The sequence below is a fragment of the Drosophila ficusphila genome, unplaced genomic scaffold (genome assembly GCF_018152265.1).
Source record: "Drosophila ficusphila isolate 14025-0441.05 unplaced genomic scaffold, ASM1815226v1 contig_791, whole genome shotgun sequence".
Taxonomy (NCBI): domain Eukaryota; kingdom Metazoa; phylum Arthropoda; class Insecta; order Diptera; family Drosophilidae; genus Drosophila; species Drosophila ficusphila.
The window spans coordinates 8,807,518-8,820,552 of NW_025064737.1; the positions used below are offsets into that span (position 1 = coordinate 8,807,518).

The 13,035-nt window shown below is 43.2% G+C and overlaps 5 protein-coding genes across 6 annotated transcripts; 3 read left to right on the forward strand and 2 right to left on the reverse strand.

Annotated features, from left to right (window-relative positions):
• Nucleotides 1-1,500: 1,500 nt before the first annotated feature.
• LOC108086999 (neuropeptide F) lies at nt 1,501-3,451 on the forward strand. Of its 2 annotated transcripts, none has more exons than XM_017184135.1 (3): nt 1,501-1,588; nt 2,906-3,185; nt 3,238-3,451. In XM_017184135.1, the coding sequence occupies exons 2-3, from the start codon at nt 2,910-2,912 to the stop codon at nt 3,268-3,270; spliced, it is 309 nt and encodes a 102-aa protein (XP_017039624.1). In that variant the 5' UTR covers nt 1,501-1,588; nt 2,906-2,909; the 3' UTR covers nt 3,271-3,451. The 2 variants fall into 2 exon arrangements, with proteins under 2 accessions (XP_017039624.1, XP_017039625.1); XM_017184136.1 differs by having other exon boundaries at nt 3,259-3,451.
• Nucleotides 3,452-3,911: 460 nt separating this feature from the next.
• Nucleotides 3,912-5,800, reverse strand: LOC108087010 (synaptic vesicle glycoprotein 2B). Its single transcript, XM_017184158.1, has 6 exons — nt 5,698-5,800; nt 5,320-5,644; nt 4,708-5,244; nt 4,510-4,654; nt 4,045-4,450; nt 3,912-3,987 (listed from the first exon to the last, which is right to left on the reverse strand). Exons 1-6 carry the CDS (start codon nt 5,729-5,731, stop codon nt 3,953-3,955), a joined length of 1,482 nt encoding a protein of 493 aa, XP_017039647.1. The 5' UTR covers nt 5,732-5,800; the 3' UTR covers nt 3,912-3,952.
• LOC108087011 (ATP synthase mitochondrial F1 complex assembly factor 1) lies at nt 5,792-6,771 on the reverse strand. Its single transcript, XM_017184159.2, has 2 exons — nt 6,482-6,771; nt 5,792-6,425 (listed from the first exon to the last, which is right to left on the reverse strand). The coding sequence occupies exons 1-2, from the start codon at nt 6,724-6,726 to the stop codon at nt 5,834-5,836; spliced, it is 837 nt and encodes a 278-aa protein (XP_017039648.1). The 5' UTR covers nt 6,727-6,771; the 3' UTR covers nt 5,792-5,833.
• Nucleotides 6,772-7,947: 1,176 nt separating this feature from the next.
• On the forward strand, nt 7,948-9,882 carry LOC108087009 (fatty acyl-CoA reductase wat). The gene is made up of 5 exons (XM_017184157.1): nt 7,948-8,112; nt 8,196-8,308; nt 8,373-8,883; nt 8,940-9,651; nt 9,709-9,882. Exons 1-5 carry the CDS (start codon nt 8,037-8,039, stop codon nt 9,794-9,796), a joined length of 1,500 nt encoding a protein of 499 aa, XP_017039646.1. The 5' UTR covers nt 7,948-8,036; the 3' UTR covers nt 9,797-9,882.
• Nucleotides 9,883-10,858: 976 nt separating this feature from the next.
• Nucleotides 10,859-13,016, forward strand: LOC108087007 (fatty acyl-CoA reductase wat). The gene is made up of 5 exons (XM_017184156.1): nt 10,859-10,964; nt 11,018-11,130; nt 11,199-11,709; nt 11,766-12,477; nt 12,533-13,016. The coding sequence occupies exons 1-5, from the start codon at nt 10,889-10,891 to the stop codon at nt 12,618-12,620; spliced, it is 1,500 nt and encodes a 499-aa protein (XP_017039645.1). The 5' UTR covers nt 10,859-10,888; the 3' UTR covers nt 12,621-13,016.
• Nucleotides 13,017-13,035: the final 19 nt, after the last annotated feature.

Consider the following 13,035-nt stretch of genomic DNA (forward strand, 5'->3'; position numbering starts at 1 on the left):
CCATTAAATTGTTTACAACGTTCTTTGATAAGCTGTTCAATAAATAATGGAAACGAGTATTTATAATCAGTTAGGCATATTTCGTTACAAAGATCATCTTTAAACAGAACTTAGGGCTGGGTTAATAAGCACAATTTATGATAATTTTCATATTTTCCCAACGGAGCAGCAGTAATAAAAGTGGGGGAAAGTTTAGGGGACTTCGAACGGCGGTCGTCCGATTAGCGGATGCTGTAATGAATGTCGATCGCAAGGTAAGCATACAGGGAGTGCTTACCAGTAGTTACCGCATGTAATCGCCTATCTTAGCCCCAATTATTGGCAAAGGCAAGTGCTCTATATTAATGGAACTGGAACTGGAGCTAAACTCTCGACTCGAACTATGAGGAACCAACAATGTTGGGTGGCAATTAGATTTAAATATGAAACGCTACCGCACCTCGCAAATGAATATCTAACGAGTTTAATTGGAGCGATAATCACAACAACAACAAAAAACAGTAGAGAACAGAAAGCAGAGACAAAAGCTAAAGCCCGGTAAATAAGTAATAGTCTAAGCACTAATTAGATAGAACGCTTATAACAAATATTGAGTTAATTACCATTCAGAAGAACTCGCTCTGTGATGTCACGTTGTTGTGGTACAAGCGCACAAGGGAAAGCATATTACGTATACGCACTGCGGTCCGGCGACCGGCAAGCTGATTACAGCACTGCCAATGCAGTAGTGCGGCCATTGGATCAGATCGCTATTGAAATTACTTAACGGTCTGACCCCAAATTAAACAGCAATGGGAAGTCGGGCAGAGCAGTTAATACCTCATCGGGTCGCGTATCGCAATCAGCGTCGCCCGTCTAAGCCAACAGTTATTAAACAATAATCAAAATACTATAATTAATGATACTTCGCCGCAGTTCTGACGCCAGCGAAGGCGGAAGGAGGAGTGCACATAAATCAGTGGAACCGATTTCCATTTCAGGTGGGGCTTCCAACAGCCAAAGCAGCAACAGTGGCAGCAGCAGCAGCAGGCACTAATCCTGCTTATCGAAAATTTGTCATTTATTCAGTTATGCGTAATGCTGCTCCTGATAGCCACGCTTTCAGATATCTCGTTAGCCAACTGTCACTATTTGTTAGCGGACGCCAATCTCCGTTTGAATTTCCACGCCGCCCACTGGGTGGGTTCCCACTCCCACTCAAACTCCCACTTTCGGGGGAGCAGCTCTTCCGTTCCAGCTGCTGCAAAACTTCAAACACGACAGCAGCCACATAATTAGACTGCATGTGAAAACATTTTAGAGGTTTCCCGCCCGGTGTTCGTTTCGAATCGTTTTCCCAACTTCCGTTCGCGACTGCTCGGGAATCTGAATGGGGCATCGAATGGAAATGGGACGGGGATTGGGAATGGGTAGTGTGGTGATAAGCCGGGCACATCCTTCAGCCAGCGACTCCTATAAATACCTGTTGCCAATGGCTCTTGGCCAACATTTATTCACGGTCGCGTCCGCTGATTACACAGTACGCCGAAAACAATCGCATTGTGATATCGTTTGCGTGCCCAAATACTCAGTTTCCCACTTGAACCAGGTAAGATTCTACAAACGGAACACGCTTTCCCGCCAATGCACCTTAAATTAAAAGCCAATTACAATAATTATTTATTGTGTAAAGTACTTCCGACTAAATGTGCGTTCCTAGAACTTTTTAGCGATCTTTGGCCCAGACCGATCGTAAAACAGTGACTCATATAGCTGCATCCTTTGGTTCGGGTCAAGTTGGCCCTAACTAGAAGCTAAGTGGCTTATTAAGCCCGTAGTGGTTGGCTTTATTTGCCATTTGCTCGGTGCAAGTATCGGCAATTTGCGTCAGACCCGCCCAAAAATCATTGAGTGTCCATTGTTGACAGCGGTGAGCTTGTGTTTAGCCGCGATCTAACCAACATCCAATTAGCATACCAGATTGCCCGCTATTAGCTGAGGCCCTCCAGAGGTCCCCAAGTAGACCCCTAAATAGGTCCCCGAGCGGTACGAGATCTAAATTACTCCACATGGGCATTTAATTAACCCACTTTTTTCTACTTAGAAATCGATTATTCTGAGTGGAAAAACACCTAATTGCACATTGTAACTTTCACTTCCTTTACTGGGTGACTTTTTTCTGAATTCGTTACGAAGACATTAAAAACGCTGATCGGTTATACTTTTATTTATACGCATAAATTAAAAAGGTACACAAAGGCGAAAAAATAAAATACAAACAATTAGCGACTGCTAATTTCATGCGACCTTCCCTAACTTTGGCAAATAGCATGATGTTTATATTTTGACTTCTTTAGTTACCAAAAGTGATCATTAAATGGTTTCATTTTAAACATGATTTTAAATAGTTAGCAAAAGAAAAATATTATATTTCTTAAACAAAGTTCGAAAAAAGGTTTTATAACTTTAATAAGTACTTTGAGAATAATTGTTAGGCAAATGCATTACATTTTTCAACAAAAAAGTGTTCAATTTAATAAGAGCTATCAAAAGATTATAATTAAAAGATAACCAGGTAACTTATTGATATAATTTAGGTCTTGAACTGGTTTTTATATGAAAGTTTTCTTATAAAATTACTCTCTGGCAGATCGAATAGAAGTGTTTTTTAGCATTAATTTCAAAATATATTGAATATAAATCTTCAAAAATACTTTGTTTTTGAACCAAAACAAGAGTAACAAATAAAATTAAATGTTATTTCGAAAGAGATACCTTTTGCAATATTAGATTTTAAATGAATATCAAAAAATGCGAAACATTAAAAGTTATGTTTCATACTTAAAATTAATACCCTTAAACATGTTATTCTTCAATATACTCGGTGTCTTTAATAAAATTGGTTTTTCTTGTAACCTTTTTGCAGAAGAATGTGCCAAACAATGCGTTGCATCCTGATCGTCTGCGTGGCCCTCGCTCTTCTTGCCGCAGGCTGCAATGTGGAGGCCTCGAACTCACGACCTCCGCGAAAGAACGATGTCAACACCATGGCCGATGCCTACAAGTTCCTGCAGGATCTGGACACCTACTACGGGGACCGAGCTCGAGTTCGGTTCGGAAAAAGAGGAGGCCTGATGGAGATCCTGAGGAATCGGGAGCTGGAGAACTTCAATCTTGGAAAAAATTCAAACAACGGAGGAGAACTGGTAACCGGAGAAGCATAAGCTCTTGGCGGAAAAATATAGTTTTATCCTGCAGGTCGGCGCTTTGGATGAGGAGGAGGTGTACTAAACCCAATCTAGGCGACCATGGCAACGTCACTAACTCATGATTATAATTATTAGCTTACGCCTTTTTGTTTACATTGTTTTTCGGGGCAATAGTTTAACGTGTTGGGAGAGAAAAAGTAGTTGCAGCTACAGATTTAAGTATTTACTCTAGTCTTGATGTTGGTTGAATAAATGAAGTACCCTAATAATCGTTTTCGTGATTCTATATATTTAAATAAAGATTGCATGATGAAACGCTGCCTTTTTATTGTTATTATGAGACGAATTCTAATTTGTTCAACACATTAATATATATATAGATGTGGGCAGCGCATTTTAGTATTTTTAAAAGTTACGTTAACTGTCGTCCAAAAGTGGGGATCAGAATAATAACGCGAGGGGATCTCACCTGAGATGCCTGTCCCAAGTCCACAAATTTAATTGCCTCCCTTAAGTATACTAAGTCAGAGTATTTTTTAGAATCTAAAATTTGTGTATTTGCTGCCTACTTTTGGTCCATTTTTCTATAAAGAATACTTTTTAGAAACCTTTTAAAATAGCATAAAATCGTATTTACAACTATCAATTTTTCCAATACCCATTTATAATATAAATTTATAATTACTCCTTATATGATATAATTCTTTCGTTAACAAGCTCTGATGAATTTAATAGTTTATTGTACAAAAATAAAAACGGCGCAGTTACAGTGGCAAATAACCCTCCATGCAAGCGGCGACTAAAGAGAAGTTGAATACTAATAAAAGGCTTACATAATCATTAGGATAATCCTTACTTAAAGGCAATATGCAAACCGCCAGCAGAAACAGTTCGCAATGGTCGTGGATGGTGAAGCCGATTATTATGGTGCCAACAGCCGCTCCGAAACGAGCCCACATGAGACTTATGCAGAATGCCTTGGCGCGCAAGTAGGTGGGCACAAATCCCAGAAGGCTTCCCCCGATCAGACCAACTATAACCCCTGGAAAAGAGAGGAGAAACACCAGCGAGAAGAGCTGCAACATTGCGTTGGTCACAAAGATCAGCAGGAAACCAAATGTGGAGGATGCCAGCAGGGAGAAGACAAACATCACTTTTCGGGGCACACAGAAGAGCGAAAGCCAGGAGAGGTTGTACAGCACGATATACACAGATCCCAGGATGAAGGAGTCGTTGAAGCCCACGAAGGAGTCGTCGCAGACCTGGCCAACGAGAGGGATTAAATGCAGGATTAAATACTGGATATAGAGAGCTGCTTTACCGGTTCAAAGTCAGCCTCAGGTTCCACAATGGGTCCTGTTTCAGCAACGAAGAGCACTCGGCAGAAGGTCATGCCCTTTTTATTGCCCTGCCGCATGTTGCAACGATTCCGCATGGCAGTGAACCAGATGCCCAGGCCATTTGCCCTGCGGATTCGCGGAGTAAGTAATGGAGGATACCCTTATCAAAGGGAACTCACATCAGTCCCAGGACAAACATCACCAGGCAGACGCACACAAAGGTACCGACGAAGGGCTTCCGAAACAGCGGCATCGCATCGGTGAGCATCTGGCGCAGGAAGCTCTGGTGGCTCTTCCGCCGCTTCACATAAACGTGCTGCTCGTAGGCGCGCATGTGTTCTAACTGCTCGTCGGTCAAGGCGTGTCCTGTATTTTTCCGCGATATCCACTCCATCACAGCCATGCCCCGCTGGCTGTCGCCGATCATGAGCAGAAACTTGGGGCTCTCGGGCAGGAAAAGCAGCAGAACGAAGGCAATCACGCCTGGCAGAATGAAAATAAAGCCCAGTACGCGCCAAGGACGCAGTGTTAGGTCGCCCACAAGCTCCACCTCGAACTCCATGGATCTGGTGGCCAGGAAGAGCGTCGCCCAGGCTGGGCAGTAGACCATGGCGAAGCCGGTGAACATGTACATGTGGGTTATGGTGCGCACCAGGATGCGGTGAGAGCAGAACTCGCTCAGGTAAGTGCCGGCCACGAAGCTAGGACCTGCCACACTAACAGGAGTCACCCATTAAACTCCCTCTTCCATCTTCCGTCCTCCGTCTTCCACCTTTTATCTTTATACTCACAAAATGCACGTTATGTATCGCATGACAAAGAAGCCGGTGAAGTTGACGCTGAACATGGACGCGATGGAACATAGATTGCTTAAAGTAATGGTGCGAATCAGGGTCCAGCGTCGACCCTTCTTATCGGTGATGTAGCCCCAGAAGTAGGAAGAGCATATGATGCCCAGGAAGCCGGCCGCCGTCACCGCCGCCAACTGCGGCTGGTTCATGTGCAGATCGCACACGGAGGCCGGTCCGATGACGCCCATACCCATGGTCTCATGAATGGTGAGCATCTGCAGGAGACCGAGCGTCAGGGTGGCAAAGAGGTGGACCTTCCCAAAACCTGTGGGCAGCGAGCCATGCTTTTAAATTGGCAGTGGGCTAAAGCGCATTTACCAATCTCCTCCATGACCATGTCAAAGTGCTCCATCTCTTGGGGCTGGAAATTTGCAGAACTGACAGTTTGGTTTGGTTGTGTTATCGGTATGTGTCGGTATGTGTGTAACGTTTATTTTGACTAAAATGACAGGGCCTAGACCAGCTGGATGTTCTCCACCTCCTTGATCAGATCCATGTGCTTGAACTCGTCCGGTTTGCGGGTGAAGGTCTCCAGGAGGCTCAGCTTGCCCTCGTCGGGTTTCAGGTAGAACATCTGCAGTTCGTTGGCCAGGCACTGGGCCTCCTGAGCGGTGAGCACCTTGGTATCGTACTCGCCGCGCATCAGGACGACTCCCTTGTCCTCCACCTCGGTGTAGTGCACCAGGGTAAGGCACTCGGGAGCGTTCTCGTGGTGGACCTGGTAGGCCAGCAGCGGGGTAAAGTGCACCGTGTTAGCGGCGAACTGCAGCATAACGAATTCGAAGCCCTCGCTGCGTGGCAGTGGGATCAGGAAGACGGGGTGCTCCTTGGCGCGCGCCATTAGGCTTTCGTACTGGGAGGTGGACAAGGTGGCGGCCAGGACCTCCTTGGTCTTGTGGTACTCCAACCATATCTGAGAGATCTCATCGGCGCTCTTATCGGCAAGCAGCTCCAGCTTCATGATGTCGCTGAGCTTCTTGTGGGGCAGTTCACCCGTTTCCTGGGCCTGCAGCTTTTGCTTTGGATTCAGCAACTCCGAATACGATCTGCAATGAGAGAGGAGTTAGGATGTGGCTGCTTTGGCTGGGATATCACGATTTACCTGGCCTGGCTCTGGCCATCCTTGATAGGGTTCACCACGCGCTCAACGCGATCCAGGAACTCCTCCGCCGAAGTCTGCTGCAGCTTGGCAATCTTTCCGGCGTACTTGAAGTAGTACGGATTGCTCTCCTTCAGCTTATCGATGGCCTCCTCGGCGCGACGGGCGGCGGACATGGTGATGGTGCGGTTCACCGACAAGGAGTTATTCAGGAAAACGCGGAGGAACAATTTTCGGGCGCATGCCATTTCCCACAACTAAAATTATACAACTCGTAGTGAGGTGTGAAAAATTTATTACAATTGAATATATCGATACTTTTACAAAGAACATCATCCAGTACCTGAGTATCGATATTTGGGTTGGCGCACTTGATTTTAAAACAAAACGCAACATATTAAACAATATTATTAATTGAAAGATTAATAGAATTTAGTTTGAGGGGAATTACACTTACATTTTTTCTTTCCTCTACATTTAAAAAATGTTCTCTTTCGTTCCTACATTGGAGTAAGCTTAAGCTTTCTTTTTACAGGTGATTCAACGAATGTAAATTTAACGTTGCTCCAAAATTAATAAAGTTTAAATAAACGAAAGAAATAAAACAAATCTTATCATATTTTTCTGATTTGTAGATAAAATATATCGATATTTTTCGGGTGGCTATGGCTTAGTCGACGGGAGGGTAAAAATTGTTTTTTGATGATCTGGCAACGCTGTAAACAACAAGAATTTTAAAATAAATATTAATAAGTAACTGACAGCTTATCCAACAACTCACTGATGCAACTAATTATATTGAATTATAGCTATGAAATAATTGAATAAAAAGAAATTTGATGAGATTTTAAGAAACTGCTGTAACTTTTCCTTTAATAATAAATGTTATTTCCTTCTTAACAAAACAAGTATGATTTATTTATATTTAAATTCTTTATTTTTGGGATATACAATATGCAAAGGTGAGGAGTTTTTGTTTATGTCGGTTGAAAACATACAACAAGAAACTTGTTTGTTTCAAGAACCCATTTAGTATTGTCTTGATGCTAATGCAATAGGTTTATGTCAGCAAAACTGTTATCATATTGATTGGCAATTACGATATTAATTGCCGTGCCAGTTAGTAAGATATTTGCTTGTTAAAGCAAATAACTTAAAAATATATTTACAGAACGAACTTGGACCTTTCCCAGATCGCATATGGCTGGCCAATCAGCAATGGAAATATATTAATGAGGAAACACGACAGGGATGCAAAACTAAAGTTGAGTTCGGCACTAAACTTAATGTAAATACCCACCTCCGAAGCTTTCGGCTTAACTTAAATTTAATTTGGTGACTAAATGCCTAAGTACGACAAAAATATTCGAAATTACCAGCCCTGGGTCTTTAGTTCATCGAACGAACGTAAATTTAGTATAAATAACCGCATCGAATTCAAGGTGATTTACATTTAAGCTGTTCTTTGACAAACACGAACGCAACTTTTGCCTCAATCGCATGGACTCTTTGCCGGAAGATAGAAGTGTAAACATTGTTTTGGATATATCTGGGTGAAATGGAGACCGACATTCAGAGGTGTTTCAGGAGCAAGACGGTTTTCCTAACAGGAGCCACGGGCTTCTTGGGAAAAGGTATTTGTTTACTTTTAAATTTGAAAAAAAGTACAAAGTTCAAGGAAGAAATGGATAAACCATTGATTATTTTTGTTTTTAAGTTGTGATTGAGAAACTCTTGCGAACCACGGAAGTGAAACGTATCTATGTTTTGATCAGACCCAAGCGTGGAGTTAGGATTCAGGAGCGGATTATCACTTGGTCAAAGGATGAGGTAAGTATCGAGATACGAATTCTTAAAACAGAACCCACTCAGAAAAATAAAATGTATTTTAAAGGTATTCGAACCGCTGCTCAAAAAGAAACCAGAGGCCTTTCAAAGGGTTTGGCCCATCGAAGGAGATTGTCTCGAATCGGATTTGGGAATTAGTGGAAAGGATCGAAGGCTCTTGGCCTCCGAGGTACAAGTCGTGATCCATGGAGCTGCCACCGTGAGATTCAATGAGCCTCTCCATGTGGCCCTGGCCATTAATACAAGGGCCACCAGCTTGATGATCAAGTTGGCCAGGGAAATGAAACAACTGGAGGCCTTCGTTCATGTCTCCACATCCTTTTCCAATTGCATCATCTACGATATCAAGGAGAAATTCTACCCCGAGCACCTGAATTGCAGTTCGGATAAAGTTCTTTCTTGTGTGGAGCTGCTAAGTGATGAGATGCTGGACAGCATGGAAACTGCTCTAGTTGGATCCTTTCCTAATACATACACTTATACAAAAGCTCTGGCAGAGGATTTTATACGGAGGGAAGCGGCTGATTTACCCATTTGTATCTTTCGACCAGCAGTCAGTAAGTTCATTATATTTATTATATATATTTAAGCTAATGATTTCCCTACACCTTAGTTATCGCTGCCCACAAGGAGCCCATCGTCGGTTGGATTGACAACTTGTACGGACCAATGACCATTCTGTATGGAGTGGCTCGAGGAATCCTTCGGATTGCCACCATCAATAGCAAAGCCGAAGCGAGTTTGGTTCCTGTGGATTACTGCGCCAATTTGGCCATAGCCTGCGCTTGGAAAACTATGAAGGATAACAGCTTGAAGACTCCCAAGGAGAGTCCTGTCATCTACCAACTGGCTCCGAAGGAGGAGAACAAGATTACCCACGGAGAGTTCATTCGACATGCACTCGATGGTCGACTTGATTGCCCGCTGACGAATATGATTTGGTATCCCTTCATTCACTGCATCACAACCCCTTGGCTTTATCCCTTCGCTGCCTTTTTCTATCACACTCTGCCAGCCTACTTCATTGACCTGGCTCTTTGGCTGAGTGGCAGGAAACCGCAGTTGGTGAAGGTTTACCAGAAGATACACACGAACCTGAAAGTTCTTGGTCCTTTTGCGTGCAAAAGCTGGCGATTTGACACTCGAAACACGGATTACTTGAGGCAAGTTATGTCCGAGGAGGATCGCAGGATATACTACTTCGACATGATGAATCTGAACTGGAAGGAGTACTTCCTGCAGGCCCTTCGAGGCATTCGCTACTTTCTGGGCAACGATCCTCCCACTCCAGAATCCATTGCCCAAGGACTGAAGCTAATCAAGCGGTAGTTGAATAATGAACCTTATTTCCCAATAAAAATTATATGTAACCCTCTTTATAGCCTCAAGATGCTCCATCACATCCTGCAGGGATTCCTCCTTTTTGTGGCCGGACTCGCTATTTGGTGGCTAATCAAACTCATCGTGTGAATCAGCTATTAAAAACAATTCTACTTAAATTCCTATAGACCTTTCAATGCGTCACAAAGCAAATACATATACATAAATTAGTGTAACACGTGTGTTTTATTTTGATTACGTAGATAGAACTTTAAAAGTTTATATAAAAGTTGTACGGAAATGGATCAAAAAATATATTTTGCCAAGTAACTTCTGCTTGTTTACTAAAGATCAGAATATATTATTACCTATTAATAGCCAGTTAAATGCAAAACTAAAAACTAATTACAGAAATTTGTAAGCCTTAATAATCGCTAAGGCAGTCGGTTAATTTGCATTTGTTACCGATCTCTCAGTTAGTTAACAAGTTTGTTGCAAAATAACCAATACCCAATAATTGGGTAATAAAGTGAAAGGTATTACGTGGGAATGTTGTAACTATATAAAACCTGCACTACCGATTGTACGGTGTCAATGCCACGATTCTCTTTTATGGCCGGTAATTTAGTACTTCCTTAACATTCTACATAGTAAAGATCGCTTATGCCACTGAGTGCAGTGATATAAGAATGCAAAACCGTACCACACTTTTCCTGATATTCATAAACCCATTTACATTCGACGTTAGGGAAGACAGCTCGCCTTGTTTTTTCGTTTTGGTTTGAACTTGTAAAATTAACTTACAAATTATATACAAGATCCAAACAAAAATCGGCTGACTAAGAAGTCAATTACCCTTCTGCACATGTTCTTTGAGTTTATACGTTTTGTAAAATATTTAATAAGTTTATATCAAATTTCTTAATAAATTAGGTTGCATATTAACTTTATATTAATGCTGCCTTGGTTTTTTTTTTGGTGTAGCAATGTATATATAATTATATTTAATAAACACCCAGTTGATATAGAACCATTTAAAATGCTTCTGGTAAATTCGATCCCAGTTCGCAGCGGACAAAACCCACACTCCTCTGTAAAACAGCAGACCACCGATCGCCTTGAATATGCTGAATTCGACCTTTGTAGGGTATAACTTATATAGTTTCAAATAAATACAAGTGTTTGGAATCAATTTTCAGTTCAGTGGCTCGCGAAGCGTCGACTTGGATCACCTGCAGCAGAATGGATAATGGAATACAGGGATTCTTCAAGAACAAAACCGTCTTCCTAACGGGCGGCACAGGATTCCTGGGCAAAGGTACTCCTCCTGCAGTGGATTATAATCGCGAGCTCATGGATTACGCTTTTCAGTGATAACCGAGAAACTGCTGAGAACCACGGAGGTGAATCGGATATACTCCTTGGTCAGACCGAAGCGAGGAGTGCCCATCCAGGAACGCATCTTCACCTGGGAAAAGGATCCGGTGAGTGATGGTGTCGTGTGGAAATTCAGCTGTGATCTGATCCTCCCGGATATTCGTGGCATTGACAGATATTCGAGGTGCTTCTGAAGGTCAAGCCGGACGCCTTGCAGCGAGTGTGTGCCATTTCCGGGGACTGTCTGGAACCGGATCTGGGAATCAGTGAGTCGGATCGGAGGATCCTAGCGGCCGAGGTGCACGTGGTCATCCACGGAGCTGCCACGGTGCGATTCGATGAGGCTCTGCACCTCTCGTTGGCCATCAATGTCCGGGCCACTCGGCTGATGCTCCAGCTGGCCAGGCAGATGACCCAACTGGAGTCCTACGTCCACGTGTCCACCGCCTACTCCAACTGCATCGTCGAAGACATCGCGGAGCGTTTCTACCCGGAGCACTTGAACTGCAGCGCGGATAAGATCCTCAAGTTGGGAGAGCTGGTGAGCGCTGAGGTCCTGGACCAAATGACCCCTGCCCTGGTGGCGAACTTTCCCAACACCTACACCTACACGAAGGCGCTGGCCGAGGACGTGATCCTGCAGGAGGCGGGCGACCTGCCGCTCTGCATCTTCCGACCGGCGATCAGTAAGTGCACCAAACTTATATTGTCTCTTCAAAGGCTGCCACTTGAATCTTTACAGTAATGTCCACCTACAAGGAACCCCTGCATGGCTGGGTGGACAACCTGTTTGGACCCATGGCCCTCTGCTTTGGCGGAGCTCGTGGCATTATGAGGGTCACCACGGTGGACAAGAAGGCCAAAATCAGCATGGTTCCGGCCGACTTCTGCGTCAATGTGGCTTTGGCCTGTGCCTGGAAAACGGCGGAGTGTTCTGTACAGAAGGGGAACGTGAAGAGTCCTCCGATTTACACCTTCGCACCCAGCGAGGGCAACCTGTTGACTTATGGTGACTTCATTAGGTCACTGGTTGTGTACCGCGACCTCATTCCGCTGACCAAAATGCTGTGGTATCCCTTCGTCTTTTGCATCACCAACCAGTCGCTCTTCCCGCTGGCCGCCTTCTTCTTCCACACTCTTCCCGGATATTTCTTTGACTTTCTACTACGGCTTAAGGGCAGGAAGCCGATTCTGGTGGATCTCTACCGGAAGATTCACAAAAACATCGCCGTTCTGGGCCCCTTCTCCAGTAGCTCTTGGAATTTCGACACGAAGAACACGATGAGACTGAGGGAAACGATGTCCAAGGAGGATCTCGAAATCTACGACTTCGACATTGCCCTTTTGGATTGGCATGACTACTTGAAGTCCGCCATGTACGGAATGCGCCTTTATATTGGCAAGGATCAGCCAACAGCAGCTTCCATTGCCAAGGGTCTGAAACTGAAGAGCCGGTGAGTTTTCCCAAGAGATTTGTAGTTCAACTTGATGCTTAATTACCCTTTGCAGTCTGAAGATCCTTCACTATGCATTCACATCCTTGCTGATCTATGCAGCTGTCTACGTCCTTTGGTCGCTAGTCAAACTAGTAGTTTGATTTTCTTAAAAAGTTGTGTATTATAGGTGGTTAAAATGCGCTGCTGCTTAAATATGCTGATTGCATTAATTAGAAAAACGGAAAAACACTTCTACAAGTTTTTTCCCTGTTCGGATTTAATGTTGCGCAAATGGTTCAAGTGGTAGCGCATTTTAACAGATTGAAAGATACATAAACTATTAGTTTTATAAGTTATTGAATTTTAATATTGATGGGCCAAATGTCCTGTCCCAAAATGTCTATGATAAATATAATCAAAATTTTAAGTTCTGTGACATATATTTTATACAAATACCATTTTTTCTAATAATCTCATCATTCTATTTCAGTCTAGAAAGTTTAATGTTTATCTTTATGTTTTGAAATTTAAAAAAAAATATAATTATTCCAATACAATTTTAGTTCTATCATTCCT